Here is a 21,671-nt window from a genome sequence, read left to right as displayed (position 1 = left end):
TTTACATATGACAACGGACTAGTGATCGTGAGTTATATGCCAACTCACTCACTACGCAACCGAGGGGTCACTGGTTAAATCTTTGATTCCAGGTTTGCGTCAAACCTAAGGCGCCCAGTAAAGGTGATCCCTCCTTAAGTGGGAGTCAGTTACAGGTTTTCCGGGGATAGCCTTAAAAATTGAGGTCCTGTGGTATGGTAGACTTTTACACGATAAAGAACTTGCATTGCAACTATTTTTGATAACACACATAGGCCAACATTTGTGGGGATTTTGGTGATGTTTTGATACGAGTGAAAGATTACGGAATGGAACGTATATATAAAAAACAAACAAACAAGTAAACAACAATGTGAAACACACATTTCCGGGATTGGAGTGTTTACAAGTCAGAGGGGGTATTTCACTGATGCAAGTAAAACTACCAATATTACGTACATAACATGGCTCTCTGTGTCTTCATTCCTTGTCCCTGTGATCTATATCTGAATAAAATGATAGAAAACACATTTTCAAAAATTAGACAAATATATCTCTGTTATCAGTGTTGTTCATCGTATTTATATTATTTTCAAAATATATTTAACTTTTTCACCCTGTATGATTCATACATTATTCCAATCGCTTTCGAAAACAAATCATGTCTCAAAATATTTTTCATTCATTCGTCAGAACAATTAATTACAAATGTACAAAGGCAATTACTATCAACAAATACCGGTATCGTTCCGTAATAAGATTGCAACATTTTCCAGAGATAAATACAGAGTTTTGTTTCTCCTGTACATATACAAACTAGCAAGCACTTTCTTAGTTATGGTATAAGGTAAGAAATACTGGATTTTCAACAGAATGTTTACCATTGCAGGGATGAATCACAGGTATAAGATCATTTCATCATACATATATTTAACTTGCAGCGAACACATGTATATTGTTATATACAACAGTTGTAGTGTAAACACGAGGAACAGTGATTACCTTCTCAGCACCAAAAATATTACAACAACCAGTAAACAAGCTAATAACACGCCGACGACACCACCTATGATAGGCACTAGATTGTTATCTTCAGGTGTGACTTTCTTTTCTTGTACCTGTAAATAACGTTGATGTTTCAACATATTCAATCAAACAAATAGCACCCAACACGAAAAATATCTATATCCATTGCCTAGGACTAATTCTAATGGATTGATTTTAGGGTTTCAGATTTTTTTTGTTTTATTCCCCAAATCCAGCATTTTGCACAAAACTACCAAAACGTAATGAGTTTTTGGATCGTGATTACACAAAAGCTTCCATATCGTCATTAAAGGAACAGGTTTAACACCTTTTCACAAAAGGGAGTTATTTCAATCTGGGTTGAACAATTTACAAAAAAAAAATCATCATCAAAATAATAGTATAATAACAGGAATTGATAATTTGAATCGAACTTTGAATATGTAATTTAAAAGGATTAACATACATTTCTCAAAAGTATATTTTGATTACACCATAATGGAATATTGCCTCGTATATTTGATGTTTCAACCTTATTTGCAATTACCCACCGTCCGCTCTCTGAAACACTTTCCGTCAATTGAATCACAGGTTTGATTGACGCATGTTGTACTGCAGTTATCTGCACAGTCATATCCATGGTACTGTGGTTTACACCCTGAAATGTTGACTGTCGATTTATTGCGTAAGAAAACACAACCATTAAAAACATAAAGGAAACACAAATCGTCCATCGTAAAATAGATAGATGTTCAACATATTGCAAGGAATGACATTACCTTCGTTGCAAAAATTTCCCCAAAACCCTTTGTCACATCCAGTGAAGCAGGTCCCATTCACATGATGACATCTCTTACTGCCCCTGCATTTTCCACAGGTCTGGTTACAATTCTCACCATACCTTTGCACAGAACATTCTATAAAGGGAAATATCATATTTCTATACATAGACCATGGGCTAGTAAAGGTAATGGGGGAGCCCCTAGGGATTTTTGCAAACAAGATTTTTTGAAAGTACATAGTCCCTAGATTATAAATCAGGTTGTTTGTCATTTCTACGTGGGGGCGTTTACGAAGTTTGGGGCAAAAACATGAAATTTGTAAAAATTATAGCCAAAAACTGGAAAAACTCTTCCGATCCGATATAGATGTCATTGACATTTGCAAACAAGTATTTTGTGAATGAATGTAACCCTTTGTTTATATATAAAGTTGTTTGACATAAATATGTGAAGGCATTTTTTTTCTTTTAAAATCGACGAAAAATAGAAAATTCCTTCAGATCCTATATAAATGACATGGACATTTGAAAACAATTATTTTTTGAAAGTATGTAACCCTTTAACTATAAATCAGATTGTTAACATTGAGACCTTTTCGATTGGGGGGGGGGGACCAACAATTTGTAAAACATAATAGCCGGAAACTGGAAGAAAACTCTTCATATCCGATATAGATTTCATTGACATTTACAAACAAGTATTATGTGAACTTATGTAACTCTTTGATTGACAAGGTGTTTGACATAAATAATTGGGGGCGTTTATGACTTCTGGGGCTAAAACATGATTTTGTTTCTTTAAAAATCGCCGAAAAATGGAAAAGTTTTTCAGATCATATATAGATAATATGGACATTTGAAAACAATTATTTTTTTAAAAGTATTTGACCCTTTAATTGTGAATAAGATTGACATTAATGCAAGAAGACCTTTTCAAGTTTTGGGACAAATTCATGAAATTTGTAATTAAAGTATTGTTTAGAATTGGAAAAACTTCGAGAATCTTACAAACACAATATGGACATTTGCAAAAAGGTATTTTGCATTAACGAACTTAACCCCTTGTTTATATATCAAGTTGTTTGACATTAAGATGAGGTATATGCATTACTGAGTTATTAGTAAAAGATATTCTTGCATGCAATATTAATCCAGAATTTGTAATCACATTGCAAATAGTAGTTTCAAACTCTTGAGTCTGTGAGTAACTTCTACAACCGACCGCGACAAACCTAAGTTGTTAAAACAGGTAGTGACAGTTCCATCGCCAAACGCTCGGCATCAGGTGTGAATGTCACGAGTCCTCGGAGATTACCTTAAAAACGGATGTCCCGTGTCGCAGTAGGTGTGGCACGCTAAAGAACCCTCACTGCTCAATGCCCATAAGCGCCTAGTAAAGGCCTAAATTTGAAGCCCTTCACCGGTCTTGGTGACGTCTCCATATGAGTGAAATGTTTTCGAGAGGGACGTTAAGCAAGATACATTCAATCAATCTACAGTGACATAACATGTTTGATAGTGTAATTAACTTAGTACTTTTCGTCAGATGTGCATAGTCATTATAAACGTGAGGTGCTTAGGTAATATCCATTTGCAATCCATAGCTGAGACACATATGTCCTGAGAGTACGATTTCGGAAACCTTTTTACCTTTGAAAATAAGATGGGTTGTTCAATACGGCTTGAGAGAGACATGCAATGAGATATCATTTGCACATGTACATGTATTCAGAGATGATGGAGAGTTGGCGATGGTAAGTTATTGCATGGCAATTTTGTGGCAGTCAGAAATCTGCCTTTTGATTATTATAACAGATTCTTTGACTTGAAAGAGCTAACTCAAATCCAGTAGCAACACATGCAGATTATATAGTTCGCCTTTGGAGTTTTCCGAAATTCAATTTTGCTACCAAATTTTCTTTGTGTTTTTGATTTAGGTTTCAAGTTTTGTAATCACGGTTATATGAATCGGGATAAATGACAAGTACATGTATCTCTCTCTGAACATTTTCATACTCTCAACCACATAATTCTCTACGGTATTTATCTCCATATATTCGGATAAAGTCAAATGTTTTTCCATGGTGCTCAAGAATTATATCAATTTTAGGTTCTTACTTGTTTAGATCATCGGACTTAGTGTACGTTTTTTCTACAGGTTGGATAAAACACCCCCCTTTAGCAACCAAATCAATATACTGAACTTTACTTATAGTTGTCCCGTGGGTATCTGGGTTAGAAGGGATAAGTCCTCGGTACCTTTTGCTCGTCGTAAGAGGCGAGTGATGGGGCAAGAAAATCACTGTCCCGTGGAAATCCAGGTTAGAATAGGTCCTCGGTACCTCTTTGCTTATCGTAATAGACGATTAAATGGGACAGTCCTTTGGATGAGATCGAAAAACGGAGGTCTTGTTTCACAACAGGTGTGGTATGGTAAAGATCCCTTCCTGTTCAATGGCCGTAAGTGCCGAGCATTGGCCTAAATTTTGCAGCCCTTCATCGGCAGTGGTGACGCTTCCTTATGAGTGAAAATTCTCGAGCGGTACGTTAAACAATATACAATCAACCAACTAATGTATTGTGTTATAGTCACTTTTATTCTATGCAGAGTTTTGAAAATGGCTTCTACTGTTTTTGTCACACACTTTACCAGTTTGTGTTTTCCCCCTTGTATTTGAGTTCCTTTGTTACAGAACAGACTCGTATGGGCGGAGAAAAGTGTCGATAGTGAACAAAGGTTGGGTGAACGTTTCTTAGTCTTACAGTTCACTTGACTCATCGCAACTTCGTCAATGCTCAAGTTTTACTTCTAGTAATTAATATTTGAAAATTATTATAACACCAGCGATAGAAACCATGTAAGACACCATCTATGACAGCTAGTAAACAATCTATGCCTTTATCATTCTTGGGACTCTGTCTTATGTGACATCTTTATAAGTAAGATGAAAATTGAAAAGGTGTTCAAAATTACGTATGACAATATATTTATTTATTTTACAATTATTCATAAATTAGTTAATTGTTTGTAATATGTCAGATTCTCAATAGTCGAACCATTATTTATCAGGGTGTCCCAGATTTCTGCATTGTATACTCAAAAGTAATACATGTACTTTCTTTTTATTGATTATATACATTTATGGGATTCCATACATTAGATATATCGTGCGAGACTTGTAAATGTAGACAACGATTTTTATGTTGAAAGTTATATTTACTAACTCAAGACTGCATATATACCATATAAAGATAGGGTCTATGGATTATAATATTTAGGAATGAACCGTTTTTCATACTGTTTATTTAGTATTGAATATGTTAATAGGTATATGTTATTTTTGGAATGTAGTATGCACTGTATAATTTCGTAAGACATGAATTTGTAGACATTTAAAAATGTGTACCACTTTTCATAATACACTGTCTTCTATTTTTTAATACGTATTTCTCACAATTGTCCTCTCTGAGAAGTCCCTATCCCATTGTTTGTGTTTACAATGTGTCGTCTTTTATTTCGGTATGGAACACCGTAACAGCTATGTTGAATTTGACAAAAAATTTATAAATTCAAATGGCCATATCTTGAAAACGACCCAACATAAATGTATCAAACAACCTTCATTTACCTTTATTTTATACACACTTTCAAAAAACCATAGTGTAGAAAAATCCCTAGAGGGAGGAGATAATGTGTTACTGGCCCATGGTCTAACATCTATAGGTAGAGTAAATGAGTTTCAATTTTCATAAAAAGATGATATGTCTACTTTTTGAGCACGGTATGTGAAGTTCCTCTGAACCTGAATTGTGACTCCATGGTGACGGCCCTGATAATGGAAAATCATTCGCTAGTCATCACATTCTATTCACCATATATTTTCTGGCCATGTTGGACTCAATGTCAGAAACGATATATTCATATAGCGAAAAAATACAAATATGTTTTGTCAATAAACTTAGATTGATTTTGAAAAAGAATTCTGGCTATAATTTCCGATTCGCTGTTGCTAAAAAACAGTCGATTGTTCTAATGTGTGACAGAAATAGGAAATTCTACATTGTTTTAAGACCCACTCGATACGTTTTCAATCATGTAGAGCTGTCACTAGGTACACGTGAAGTGTCACAAAGTTTGATCAAAACAATTTAAGACCGTAGGGATTCTCTATCTTACCAATGTATACTGTGACATGGGAATTTCAATGTCAGAAAACGTAAGAAATTTGGGGCTGGAGATAAATGTTAATATTTCTCTGTGAAAATGAATGATTCCTTTGTAAACATTTTAGTTGAGGAGCTGAAAAAGAAGTATTGATACACGTACTTCAGTTAATATACTGATACTGTGTACACGTACTTAAATTGATATGGTATATACATATACATAAATTGATATGATATATACATATACATATACTTAAATTGATATAATATATACACGTATGATAAAATGAAACAAGCACAAGACTCGTTTGAAAGAAACCCACAGGAAACAGCCATCTAAACACACTGCACTATCAATTTACCTCTGTCACATCGCAGCCCATCATAGCCCGGGCGACATCCATCCACACATTCTCCTGTTGTTCCGTTACAAAGTTTGGGATCGCCCTCACAATTATCCGAACAATTTTGCTCACAGTTCTTTCCGAATTTCCCAGAAGAGCATTCTGGAATTGAACAAAAAGATGAAATTGGAAACATTTACCATTCAGTGACGATTATTTTCTTTGTAAAACAATGCATAAGGTTTGAAATTGGAAAGAAATATTCGTTGTACATGTATAAAAGAAAATGAATATACTTGAGATTTGTTTGGTGCAAATAATGCTGAGCATTACCAGTATCACAAAGATATCCTTCAAATCCGGAATCACATCCTTTTAGACAAGATCCGTTTATGTGGTGACATTGCTTATATTCTAGACAGGCTCCACAGTTATGACTACAGTTAACTCCATATTTCCTCCCGTCACATTCTATGAATGATAAAATCTAGTGCAAGAATTATAAGGATATATCCACGCAAAGAAATATAACGGTGTTCTTACTGTAACAAGAGTATTTTTTATATTAGTAAACCAGAACCAAATAGTCATGAACAAATGTACGTTTCAGGGAAAAGTGACCAATTGATTTAAATTATGATAACTATCGTTACATTTAATCGGTTACCTTCAGTGCAATGTGGTCCCTTCCAGCCTGGGTAACAGGGAGATGTACATTGTCCTGTGAATCTGTTACACGTGTCACAATTAGTGCACATTAGAGAGCAGTTCTTCCCGTACCAACCGACAGGACAAGCTGGACAATACCAGTAATATAAAGTAAAATACAAACCAGTCAAAATTAATGTCACTTTTTCTGAGATTTATTCTAAGATAAGAATAAAAAATCAAATTGATTTTGATTTGAAGTCTCTTAAAGCACTCGAATTTAAGATTTAACATATGCGATATTCGAAATGCACACGAAATATTATCTCTTTAATGACTGCTACACAACCTACGTAGTCAATGAATAGTATTATATGTCATAGAACCAAGACGCACGTGTTTTGCATTTGTCTCCGTACACACCGACGTCACATCCGTTTGTACACGTTCCATCTACATTGTTACAAGTGAGCCTGTCACTACAGTTACCACAGGTCTCATTACATACTTCCCCATAATAGTGAGGACTGCATGCTACAAATGAAATGGAATAATGGAATAAAAAGAAACAATCCTGAACAACATAGAAATATATATATAAAGATATAAGTGACACTGGGAAAAGCATACGTGATTCAGACAGCGCTAAATTTAGATAAAAATAGAAGCAACACTGAGACAGACATACGTAGTTCACACTGATGTCCCTGGTATCCAGGTTTACATCCCTGACAGGCTCCAGTCTCTATGTGACAGTATCGACAGTTTGTATCAGGACAAGTCACAGAACAGTTAAGTCCATAGTGACCGGGTACAGCACAACCTTTGTAGAATTAGCAACCAAGTCTTATAAAACGAAAATAAATCGTCAGAAACAAAATACAGGAGAGTATTTGAAAAAGTAACATCTATTGTGCCCATTCCGGAAATATTTGTTTCGTTTATTTTTCTGCTTGTGTATATAATTTGTGATCAATCATTATTTTCACATTTTCATTCCATCGTTCATACTCAACATTTTTATATGGTCATTTTCTCAGAACAGTGAGGTCTGTAATAACCGAGTACAGTACAACTTTAGAAGAATTACAAACAAGCCTATAAAATGCTATTCTTAGAAACAAAGTACAGAGTAGTCCTAGAAAAATATTTATATTGTAAATTATTGTTCGAATTAACAATAGAATGTATAATGTGAAGATAACTATTATACATAATGAGACAGTAAAATATCATGCTATTAAATAGTTATCTATTAAAAACGGAAAGTCGTACACAGTAACGATATAGACTGCAGAATAATTTTGTAATACTATACATTTTAAGTCCACTATATTTCTTTTAAGGCCTTAATGATGTTTTAGATAGAGTTGAGCATTTGGGAATCTTATGCCTCGTTCTCACGGATGCGCATTAAGTTTTACTTCGCATTAAATTTTAATTCGAATTAAATAGCATTCACACGGCGGTAATATTTAAGTGCTGTTCCACGTAAGAATCATGCAAAGGGTGGCACATCGACCGTCAGGGATTGAATCGATACTTATATATACTTTAGCACTATACATAAGAACCCTATATGTGGTACTAATTTTTTCATATGATGCATACCTGCAGAGATATGTTACTAAAAATAGATTACCCCCACAATCAACACAAAATAGCTAAAAATAGGCAATAAATTGTATAATCAATATCGAGTGGAAAATACCACTATATTTTGGTCAATAAAAATATACTATGGCAAATAAAGTCCCCTTTTCCTTTATGCATTGCATAGTGACAATATCTCACTTGTATCCATGACAACGGTTGATTTTATTTGATGAATATGGTTTTCTTGAAAAAAAAAAACATCCAATTTTTAAAATTACTTTTCTTAAAACAGCAAACACTTACAATCGTATGAGATTTATAAAAGAGAAAAGGGGAGTTTGTTTAATCACTTTTCATTTTCAAAAGTGTGGAAAATTCATTTTTTTTCCAGAAATGCCTCCTTTAAAATGGTGAAAAATTCCAGGAAAATGAAAAAAACGAAATATATTGAAATCATTGAAATATAATAATTGTGCATTAACTTATCATCTTTAATTATTTTAGCTAATGATTATATCAATGTATTTTCATTTTTGTTTCTTAAACTATCGAAATATGATATATGATCCTACGATATGATATATGATCCTACCGAATAGTTAAAACAAAATTTCTAAGAAATTTAGGTCGGGATCGAAATTCCCATTATACCTAACCCATTTGTTTCCACTATGAGTTGTACAGACGAATTTCAATTTGGAATTGGGAGTTGTTTTTAAGCTTACCTTTGTAAGTTTTAGTGAAGAGGTTATGTTACTGTTACATGTAAAGATGTGTGGTTTATCAACGCTAACGATCGGTTAAAATTCATATGAAGCACCATGTAAACAAGGTAGGACCTATAGGCTATCTCTTTACCACGGGGGCTCAGTTTCAGCATTCAGGTATTATTTAATCTCTTTAGAGAAGTAGATCACAGTGCATGGACTTGTCATATGTAGAGGTTAGAATTAATTATCCCCGGAAAAAGAATGTTCCCACCCCCGAAGATTTTTTTCTATACAGCCCATGTGAATTGAGAGGCAGTTGATAAACTTCACTAAAGAGATTAAGTATCACATTAAGGACTGGGGATTTTTTAACGCCATTTTCACAGTAGTGGTGATAATTCATACCTGCTAATGTTATAATGCATTCTACATCAAGATATATGATTAAACCCATAACAAATATAACCAAATGGTACCTTTAACAAATCCAATGATATATAACACTCCCATGTTCTATTTAAAAAAATAATATTCAAGATGTATTACTGAAGAAATGGGGTATTGTGTGTGTTATGCTGTTGCAGCTAAAAATGGCTTTATTTTCAAGTTTTTGTTCAAAGAGATTTATAGAAGAGGCTTTTGGTAATAAAAACCAGATCAATGAGAAATTATTCCACTTCTAAGTGCAATTTACTGTTTGTAAATCGAAAAAATATTAGCGAAATAATGTTTAAAAATATGAAAATGCTTGTATGTTATGTAATTTTATAAAATTCCAATGTTTAAACTTACAAGTAAAAAAACTACATGTTAATTCATTACTTCAACTTTTATTTTGCTTTAAAAATGAGTTGGATACTAAATGAAACATTATAGAAAAGTTTGAGTGGATTATTCCAAACTTTAAAAATGACGCATTTTTCTCTAACTGGCATAAAAATGTCCCAAAATTCTGTAGTGTCCGCAACATCTGCATATTTTGGAATGCCTGATGACTTATACTTCTATACTCTTACTGGTAAGAGGCAATACAGTTACTAATGTATCTACCAAAGAAACAGACTCTAGTTCATTATTGCTAAGTTTTCTGGCAGATATATTGTGTTTTGTAGAGTCCGCAACCCTGTAGAGTCCGCAATGGCTTTTTGATTTCATAGATTTTTTCAAGAAAATTTATTATGATTTATCTTTATGATAACTATAACTATTCAAGTATTTACTTTAAACATGTAATGAATTAAAATATTGTGAAAATATATGATCAAACTCGAAATTTACACCCATAACATCTAGTGTATACATATAACCCAGAGAGGTTAATGAAATCAAGGGAGAAGATAGTAGAAATAGGGTGAAATTAAAAAAAAAAGTGAAGCTAAAGAAAGACAAAATAAGGAAAAGGAGAGAGAGAGAGAGAGAGAGAGAGAGAGAGAGAGAGAGAGAGAGAGAGAGAGATAGAGAGAGAGGGGGTATTAAAAAACAATCCCCAATTTCTTGCCACACTTGGAAAAAAGAGATTACATGAATAAAAAAAAATACAGACAGAAAGAAATCTTGAGAGAAAGAAAAGGTTGAAATTGAAAAGGAAATGCAAGAAAAGGTGAACACAAAATATTGGAAAGAAAAGAACAACTTTAAAAAGGAAAGAATTAAAACCAAAAAGGGCAGAGAAAGAAATGTTATTTGTGACAAACATAATTTTCAGATCATACAGTACACGACACGAGTTTTATACACCCCACCGTGGAAAGACCACGGAGGAAAATCCACGGAGATACACCGTGTCCTACGTGTTCCACGGTGTGTGTTATTTGCGAATACACACAGCTGCTAAGAGCTTTGTTCTGGCCACGGGCGCCTTGCGGGAGATGTGAAAATGTGCCGCAGGCCAAATAATCAAGATAAGGGTGGAATTTTAAGAAAAGAAAAAATGTCAATATCCCCCCCCCCCTGATACTTATATTGTTTTTCAGCATATTGAGCCGATTCCAACGATACCAAACACTATATATTATGTTTTTAAGAAAACCTGGTTTTGACTTTTTTTCTTTTAGTCTTCTTTCTTCATTAAAATATTCTATGTTTAAATAATGCGTACTTGCAGGCAATTCCTATTTTGAATGCAAATTAGTATATTCAGTAAATGAAAAACATACATATACAACATGTGATAGGGATATTTAATAATTACCGATGTGCTCTCTCTCTCTCTCTCTCTCTCTCTCTCTCTCTGTGACAAATGCGCTGTTTAACATAATTACCTCCATCATATTGTGTTGATATGCATCTTGACAAATATAACTTTATCCAATATAGAAATTAGAGCATTGTCGATGATTAACAAATTGGAATTAATTTATTACGTAATTAATAGAAGCAAAAATACAAACCATCGAATGATTTATTTTTAAAATCCCGAGTTAATTACATTTGACCGAGACTTATGTTCGATGTACTTTGATAGAGGTTTTCATAAAAAGATGTTCATCGGGAGTGTCTGGATAATGCAATGATTTTTGTATAATAAGTATATACCATGCAAATTCCTAGGGTCTTTCTCACAGTATAACTAAATTACGGTTAGCTAGTTTGGGTTTTGACTTCTCATGAAAAGTGTGAAATATATTGGGTCGGCGCGATATCAGATCTAGTCTAAGATCACGAGTATCTTACGCCGACCCAATATATTTCACACTTTCCGCAAGAAGCTAAGCACTTCTGTTGATTTCAAATACACGGATTAGCTGACCCCCATTGTTCTACTGAGGCGAAAACCCCTTCGAATTTGCATGGAATGTACAAGTTATACACAGGTCATTGTTATAGTCATACATCATAGTACCGCTAACCCGACAAACATTTTTTTTTATTTTGAATAAGTTATTGAATGACGAAGTGTGACCAAACTGCAGATTGAACTTTATAGAGCCCCGTGCTAACATTACTTATATTTTTCAATGTATCAGAAGGGGTATGTTGCCGGTTAAGTTGTGTAAATTTCTTGAGAAGCAATGAAATAACAACAAAAATGGTGCTTAAATTGTCCGATTACGAAAACCTTTCAAGTTTTCAAAGTACACCCTCTCCGATTCTACGTGCTTGTAATCAATATTTAAGGATGTAAATCCTCGGTGTCAAATGCAACTAGTTCATGAAAAAAAACTAATATAAATATAAACAGAAATGACTTAACGATTATTTGCTTTTATTCATATACGCTATCGATTATTAAAATCTTTAATTTAATCTTTAGATGCATTAGATAATGAAAGCAAGAGAGAGAGAGAGAGAGAGAGAGAGAGAGAGAGAGCATTGGTAATCATAAAAAATAGGTTTTTTTTTCATCTTCGTTAGCCGAGATTATTCGTGCACGAAGGCATAGTTGACTCAAAACCCATTGCTAACGGAGATTAGATGAATTTTACCCCCGTATTATGTTATAACTGACCAAAACCTAGTACGTTTGTTTTACAACTTTCATTCAGAAGACGCGCAAGTTATTGAGTTACTGAATAAACGAGAAAACGTTTGCATTTTTATTTCAATCGTTGTCAACTCTTTACTTTGTGATATTTCAAGACTACATGTACTCAATTCAATTTATTGGATCTCATCACCATTATGCAATGGTATATAAAAATATAAAGACAAAAAGCTGTTATATATACATTTAGTAAATAATACATGCGTGTAATAAAGTATTTATCAAGTTAGAAAAAAAAAAACTTTAAAAAAACGTGTTATTATTAATGTGAAGTATGGGCATTCTAATGAAATTTTCCTAATGAAAGTACGGAGTTTTTCTAAAGGTTTGTTTAAAAGTAAAGATAGTTTTAATATTTATTTGTTTAAGTGATAAAAATTTGATTCTTTTCTCACATTGCTTCACAGTTGAGTACATAATGAAATTCATATCCAATGTAAACATGTACATGTATATAGCTGACCTTAATCACATATTCCTAATTACAATGAAAACCTTACGTAAAAATAAACTATTGCTTATGGTACACATTTCTTTGAACTGCTGTTTATCAAATTGAAATTACTGGCATGTGATTGTCGTTGTTCATGACCCTTCTTTTATTTGGTGAAATTGTGCTGCACGTGCCGTGAAACAATGTACCGACGAGTGGTAGGAATAACACAGGTGTTTATATACAGGATGTCGAGAATTTGGGCGTTTCATAAAAAGGAGTGAACGTCTGCAGGGAAGTCTACATACGGATATGAACCGAAAACACCAACGTATCATTAAACAACAATTACAAGAATTGATTGATTTATAGCTAATTTCTAAATAAGTAATGGGGTGAGAGCATGTATGTTGGCCAAGCGAAAAGGTTTTTTGGGTGAATCATTTCGGAAATTATTTCTTTGTTTTATCACACGGAGGTACACGGTGGCATCGACGGAGGTACAGGTGACATCCACGGAGATCCGCGGTGGCATCCACGGAGATCCTCCGTGGACTTCAATGTCTAGCTCGCGCGGAAAAATAGGACTTCAAAGGTGCCGACAATTTTAAAGGTCCACCGTGATTGGGGCAAATCTGTTCCACCGCGTTGCGTGGAACACGCATAAAACTCGTGTCGTGTACTGTAGCTATGGACAAGGAGAAAAATGAGGTTGAACACCCCCCCCCCCCCCCAAGTACTGCTGGATATCTGAATACCATTCCTGTTCACACAAAATACAGAAAGTAGATTCCTCCTGGGGAAACTAATGATAAAATTAGCGTCATACTTTCTGAGCCAATTTTATCCCCAAACAGTACCAATGACAAGTTATTTCATTCTTTTGATAATTAAGTACTGTTTATATGCAAACATTATTTTGCAATCAACATTTAGTTTCAAGTTTGTTTGAATTTGAAAAAAATAAATAAAAGAGTTGTTCATAAATTTATCTACAGTACTTGCAGTGTCTTCAACAGCATTAATTATCATTTCACTTTTATTTCATTACAGTATTTCTGAAATAAGTGAATATAATAAAACATATCTAATATTCTGTTATTTTGATGATAAAGTTGGATAACTTCATTAAAAAAAACAAATGGTTAGTTTGAAAGATGACACTTCAAACTTGTATGTATACACTTTATAATTGATATATAGGTATTATTCCCAAAAGTATCATTCTAGCCCCCCTCTTTTTTTAAAAAAAAAATTTCCCATCATATTATACCATTCACTAACATAGAAAACAAAGAAGAGTTTAAGGTTTTTGATTTACTTCATTCAAATCAAATATGGATTCAATCATAAATACTTCAGTATATTTGTAGTGTCCGCAACAATATAAAATCTGAGAGAAAACAAATAAGAGTCCTCAGTAAATTCTTTAATTTATGAAATTTACTCTATAAAATCATTCCTTAGAACATGTTTAATAGAATGAACATCTGTGACACCATCATTATTTTTTGAAACTGCATAACAATGTATAGCAAAAAAAAATTAATGGTCAATGTTATATGGTAATTCCCATCTAAAAAAAACCCACATTCTACAACTTTTGATATCTAATTTTCCAGAGTTGATCCTATGGCACATGAATTAGTCGATCAAGAAACATTTATCAACATTGATTTTAAAATAAATGACAATATATTAGATATGTAATATATGATAACCTGTAGTGTCCGCAACAAAAATATCTGTTTTTTCAAAATTTAAGAGGAATGAAATGTTCTGGAATGGACGTCTGCCACATTATGTCGAAGTTGGCTTCTAAGGGGACTAGATGTGCCTTTTGTTGTGAGTTGTAGAATCTGATTTACATCCGTTAAATCTAACTCATGGTCTTCACTCCAATTAGAATTCTGTGATACTGATTGGGAGTAAGACTCTTGACTGTCCCTCATTGTCTGAAAAAAAGGGTATATATGTATTTCAAATACTTGTGAAAGTAGTTATAATTGTAATGGGACTGTTACAAATGATCCTTAACAGCAACAACAACCCCACCCTAATTTAAACAAGAGGCCAATGAGCCACATCACTCATTTGAGTCACATTGGCCTGCCATTGTTCAGCTGATGTGAATTTTCAAAGTTCACTGGGTTTTAGAAATGATTGAAATTAAACATTTTATTCATATCTAATGATTTCTATATCTAGTTATGGAATGTATAAAAAAACCTGGTTTGTAAATTGACAGTACACATTTTAAACTCAGGGTGTCATACATGTATGCTTATAGTAGTTGTACAGTTGTTACCTGTATGTAAAATTGTTCAATTTTATTTTATCACTATCATCATCATAAACCAATTTAAAGTTGTCACTTAATTATGTGTACTTTTGTATAATATGCTATTGGTAATCTTTGTTCTAAATGTTCACACCTGTATAGTGGCAACCACTATATATGGGCAAAAAAAAATCTGAAAAATTTATAGTTACTTACACAAGAGAGAGAGAGAGAGAGAGAGAGAGAGAGAGAGAGAGAGAGAGAGAGAGTAAATAATAATAATAATAAAAATATTTTGATGAGGTAAACAGGTATATTTTTTTTTAAACTTCACTGTAGTGTAAGTTATCTTTCCTTTTTATCTTGGGTTACCTTTCCTTCTTAGTGCATATATTTATATAAAATTAGCTAATGAGTTTTTATATTAATTAAATTGAATCAAATTACTTACTATTAAGTTTATGCTATATTTTTAAACATTCGCACAGAAATGAATATGCATTCATTAATTATTTGATGAAAAAATTAATTTAATTTCGTTAAAACCTTCGGAAAGTTACAATTTTATATCACAAAGGTTAATTCAATGTGTAAAATGGCTTTTAGCGAAGTGCAAGCGTGTGGCGCACAATTGTTTAACATTTATATCACATTCATAAACTCCATCTAAATCAAATTGAATCAGTGTATGTATATCAGGTGTGCGTGTTTCAATGTGTTCATAATATAAATATCAAGATTGCTTCATACATTTCATCCGTCTTTAAAAAAAACAATGATATGATTTCCATTCTAATATATGTTTATATCAATTTACCGAAATAACCCAATACGTCCCGCAATGAGATGTCCCTCGGTGTCGCGTCGGCTGCTGCTTTGACGTTCGTCTGGTGTCCAGTTCTAAGTTTCAGCGACTTCAGATGGTGTTTAATATCTCTGGTACACTCCCCAAGTAAAGTCAATCCCTTTTCTTTGGGGTATGCACCATATGGCGCGCATAAACTGCCAGCGTAGTGACCGATACTACACATCTCCATTGCAAGGCTCTATTTAATTTTTGGATTGCCGCAATTTTCACGCACCAGCGTTCTTAGTTACGGTCTGTCATCTAGCGGTGTTTATGAAACTTCCACGAACGATAACTAAAACTCACGATTATTCAGCGATTATTTTATTATTTATAAAACAGGAATGAAAATTTTCCACACTTTTGAGGATTTAAAATGGTGATTGAAGATTTTATCTTGAGATATGTGTAAATGGCTCTTTATTTCAGTGTTGCTGTTTTGAGAATATCTGTTTGATATTCACGACATTTTGTATGAATTAGTACATGGTAACAACTTTTCGATTTTTTAAATAAAAATTATACTGGGTGACAAAAAATGAAAATAAACAGATTGTCATATATTACGCACCCAACTAATTTTTTTCTAAAAGTTTGGCCCAATTTCGTAACATTGGATGTGCCGCGGAAATTCAATTTTTGCATTATTCTTACGTGGAATAGCACTTAATGCGAAGTAAACCAATGCGCATTAAATTCGATTGCATGTCTAAATTAAAGGGTGCGCGAAATGAATAAAAGAATATAGACTATATCATTGACAATTATTTAAGAGATATCTTAACGAATATTGTGTAGATACATAATTCATAGTTCAAAACACTTTAAGTCTTTTAACACATTCTCTCACCAGAAGGAAGCTTCACTTTCACGTGTTGTGGAGCATAGCGTAACGCCCTCGGGTGAGAGATTGATTTTAACAATGTACATGTAACTGATCTACATACAAGGAGTTGTGTCGTGTTTGTTTTTATATGTTCCCAGAAATCACTTCTTATTTCCTCTGACGACCAGCATTTCTCTTTAGACAATGTATTCCTTCTTCATAAGCCCTGTTTTAAAAACATCGGAACGTCTCTTTCACCATTCCGCTGACTACTGTTATGACGTATTTTTTTAATTACTAATACGTATTATACACAGTCGGCGTGAATGTAAGTCTACTATGACGTCATATGGTATAAAGAAATTTAACAATGATCAAGCAGCATAATTGTTTTAAAAAATGTAAAAGAGAAAATCATATAACTATTTCGATACATTTTTGTCGTATCTAAAAGCAATTATTTCCATATTGTATTACTCAGTATGCCTATGCAGAGCATATATTTACGTTTGACATTATCTAATGACATGCTGTTTGTACATGTATTTTAGTGATTACTATCATTTTGATTAGTTTTTCGCACAAAACTAACATTGCTCTATATAGCTGACCACGAGTATGATGCATGTAACCCAAATTTGCCATTACGCATGCGTCTACATTTAATGCGAATTAACTTCGCTTAGCGTTCACACAGAGCTAACGCGAAGTAAATTGAATTCGCATTAAATCGCGACGTAAATTTTTGCCTCGATCACACGGATGTGCATTAAATTTTACTTCGCATCAAATTTGATGCGAAGTACAATAAAGCACATTAAATTAATTCGAATTAAATTGGGTTCACACGGCGGGTAATATTTAATGCGAAGTAAACTAATGCACATTAAATTTGTATGCATCTCTATTAAAGGGTGCGCAAAATGAATTAAAGAATATACTATGTTATTGAAAATTATTTAGATGTATCTTGTTTTAATGAATATTGTGTATGTTCAAAACGCTATAGTATAATACATGTTTACAATTACATGTATAACTGATCTACACACAATGAGTTTTGTCTTGTTTATTTATAATTATGTTCCCAAGAAATTACTTGCTATTTCTTCTGAGGACCAGCATTGAATCTAGACAATATATTGCTTCTTCATGGGCCCAATTTTAAAACTTCGGAACGTCTTTTTCACCATTCTGCTGACTACTGTTGTGACGTAATTTTTAATTACTAATACGTATTATAAGTCTACTATGACGTCATATGGTATAAAAAATTAACAATGATCGGCATATTTGTTTTAAAAATGTAAAAAAGAAAATGATATTATTTAAGGAATGACTTTAATTCTTGGGCAAGTTATACGAGTATAACCTGGTTTGGGTCAGTGTACGCTTTATAATCCGGATTATAAAAAAATGCGTAAACTGACCCAAACCAGGTTATACTCGTATAACCGATTGCTTACATGTAAAACCCATTTATCAGTTTCCGTGATTCTATGTTTTTTGCACATCTACCCTAGACATGATCAGTACGGGAATATCTGATGTTGATTCAATTTCCTGGGCTGCTTGTTCTTTGTTTTTGTTTGGAGTTGGTCCATTTTGTTAACTTATTCAAACTTGTTGTTTACATTATCTTTCTCTCAAATTTTGTTCATTTCTCACTTCGTTTACATAGCTTATTTTCATTTATTTAATTATTTTTTATTTAATTCTTTTTTGTATTTGTTACTTATTATTATCTTTTTATAAATTATGCATGGTAAAAATAGAATCTCTCTGGGTACGAGTTAGCTTTACTGTTTGAACGTAATTGGGTTAACTCGTTCCACTTGAGATTAATTAAATTTATTGTTTTTCATTTCGGACATTTTGGATCAGCTCTTTGGACGAATAAGGCATGTCCTAATTCGCTCCACTTTTAACATTGATTGGCAAGCCTAAAGACCAAAAACATGTTGTCTGCGTTGTAAATACATTTGTAAATTAGTGTAGTTGTAGTGCTAAATGTATTTATATGTAGTTTTTGTTATTATGCTGTGTTGATATTGGCCACAATATGTATATCTTTTCGTTTGTCCTGAAGATTTGACAATCTCGTTGTTCGTGTCGTTGGTCATTTTAGTGCTTTGTATAATTTTTTGTATTTGACCTTGTATCCATGTTGTGGATCCGACACTTTGAGGTATCGGGTGTTGTTGGAACTTTAGTGCTTATATATATATATATATATATATATATATATATATATATATATATATAATCATTATTTGTTAGATAGCAGCGTTCTATTTCTTGAGAATCAAGTGTTGTTCGCAAACAAAGAAGCACATTTTGTTGATATTAAGATTCCACTCGGATATTTTCTGCTCTTATTCTTCTACTACATATTACTGCGCCTTATTCCCCTATGTGTTTCAATTTCCAAACTTACCGTAAACCTCGACTTCACAGAGGTCATTGAACGCGTGAGAAGAATAACCAAGAGGATATGTAGTCCCTGAGAGTCTTTCACTGTAATAAATAACATATTGTCCGTGTACTGGACAGGATATGTTGACCACGGCCGGTATGGTGAAGTTTGTGTAGTTCGTGTCGTGGAAACACAGATGACCATCTAGTCTGTTGGTTGTGTTGGATACGAAAACGTAAAATCCAAGAAATCTTGGTGCAAAATACTTCCTATAATCTAAAAATCAAGCATTTTATATGGATTAATACCGATACATTTATTGACAGAACATACAATCGTGGATTCTAGTGTGGATAGGAAAAACTCCGAATTACCTCTAAGGATGCACATGTATGGAAGTTGAAGATAACGAACAGTAGTCAATCTCATAAATCCCACAAGCAATACAAAATTTTTGGCACACTGTTTTTGCCTATAATAGCTCTAAAACTGCATTGTTATTTCGGATTTCAAACATTTTGGAGGACTTAACTTCGTAATTGTTTGATGAAATAACTAAAACTATTTAATTAGTGCAAGGTTTGTTTAACTATTCCTAACATGGTTGTATATATATTCAGGTTCATGAATTGAGCATATACACTGTAATCTATTTGAAATTTTGGGGGCAAAAATCGATCGATGTACTTTTAGCTCAATTCCGATGATGGCATGGATCCGGTTTTATTTTAATAATATTGTTTGAAATAATCATGTTTTATCTACTTTGAATAATTACTGGTTTCGTAAAAAGACAATGGAGCAATACCCAACTATGATATTTAAATAGTACGATTTGCATTAAACCTATAGATTGGAAAAAATATTACGATTTGAATTAAACCTATATATTGGGAAAAAAATTCAGATTTCGTGCATGGAATACTGTGGGTATCTGGGCTAGAATAGGTCTTCAGTACCCTTTTGCTTGTCGTAAGAGGCGACTAAATGGGGCGGTCCTTCGGATGAGACCGTAAAAGCCGAGATCCCATGTCATAACAAGTGTGGCACGATAAACATCCCCCCTGCTCAATGGCCATAAGTGCGGAAGATACGCTTACATTTTTCAGCCCTTCATCGGCGGTGGTGACGTTTCCATATGAGTGAAATAGTCTCGAGAGGGACGTAAAACAATAAACAATCAAGCGTGCATGGAATGTGAAATTCTGGTTATTTGCAGAATATAAAATGTAAAAATTCACGGTAAATCTATTCGGACCAAAGCTTGGGTCCTAACCACTTTACGCATCTTAAGAACTAGAATAGATGACGAATGGACTGAGGATGGCAGAGAAGATGATGATCATGCTCTGTTGTTGATCCAAACGGATGCTTCAACATCAAGCTACGAATATTTGCTTCTTTAGTATCCGCCAATCGTCTGGTCATGACCCCCAAGTGAGCACAATGCGGTCTCCCACCTCCCGGTGTTTTAAACATTTTCTAGTTACCACCCCATTACAGAATTTTGCATTTTCGAATAACAAAAAAGAAAGTTAAGATAACTAAAATGTTAACGAAACATCACGAGAGTAAACGAATAACTTGTGCATAAAGAAATTATGTAATTATAATTCTGTATACCCGACTCTTTATTTTCCGTCCTGTAAAATATCGTGATATGATGTACACTGAGGACACTGCTAAGGTTGACCCACCATGTGGCTGTATGCTGATTACCATTAGATGAAGTACAATGTCCTCCCCAATAAGATAGGTTAGTTTTCCCACCATCTACAGCATCACCGGCAACACCCAAAACCCCGTGATAAGGATGCGCTTGCCAGGCAGGTTTCAATAATGCAGTATTTTCTGAAAGAGAAGAAAATAATAATCAATTATCAATAAGATCACCTATTATTGATTTAGAATCTTGAAGTTTACCATGCATGGAGGCTATCATTTTCCCATCTTAAACATATAATAAAAAAGTAGTTTGGATACAGTTTTCAACATTTCATGATATGATTTTTTGTAAAATAAACCAACAATTTCGTTTATACTTATTGCAATAATTCAACATAATATGCTACGGAATTAAAGAAATAAAAACAGATAATGCTTCGAACTTCTACTATCGATACTGCCCAATGT

The 21,671-nt window shown here is 33.4% G+C and overlaps 1 protein-coding gene across 1 annotated transcript in view; it reads right to left on the bottom strand.

The window, feature by feature from the left end:
• Positions 1 to 21,671, bottom strand: part of LOC125661688 (receptor-type tyrosine-protein phosphatase kappa-like) — a 107,500-nt gene that overhangs the window by 16,104 nt on the left and 69,725 nt on the right. The window contains exons 2-12 of the mRNA XM_056146115.1: positions 21,162 to 21,389; positions 19,560 to 19,814; positions 7,634 to 7,768; positions 7,342 to 7,479; positions 6,965 to 7,093; positions 6,631 to 6,768; positions 6,316 to 6,459; positions 1,785 to 1,922; positions 1,557 to 1,663; positions 982 to 1,097; positions 439 to 485 (exon numbers count right to left, since the gene is read on the bottom strand). Coding sequence (XP_056002090.1) covers positions 439 to 485; positions 982 to 1,097; positions 1,557 to 1,663; positions 1,785 to 1,922; positions 6,316 to 6,459; positions 6,631 to 6,768; positions 6,965 to 7,093; positions 7,342 to 7,479; positions 7,634 to 7,768; positions 19,560 to 19,814; positions 21,162 to 21,389 — 1,575 coding nt within the window. The remainder of the gene's footprint in view (positions 1 to 438; positions 486 to 981; positions 1,098 to 1,556; positions 1,664 to 1,784; positions 1,923 to 6,315; positions 6,460 to 6,630; positions 6,769 to 6,964; positions 7,094 to 7,341; positions 7,480 to 7,633; positions 7,769 to 19,559; positions 19,815 to 21,161; positions 21,390 to 21,671) is intronic.

The sequence above is a fragment of the Ostrea edulis genome, chromosome 8 (assembly GCF_947568905.1).
Source record: "Ostrea edulis chromosome 8, xbOstEdul1.1, whole genome shotgun sequence".
In the NCBI taxonomy this organism is placed as follows: Eukaryota; Metazoa; Mollusca; class Bivalvia; order Ostreida; family Ostreidae; genus Ostrea; species Ostrea edulis.
Note: the sequence above shows the minus strand (reverse complement) of the source record. Positions and strands in the feature narration are given on the sequence as shown.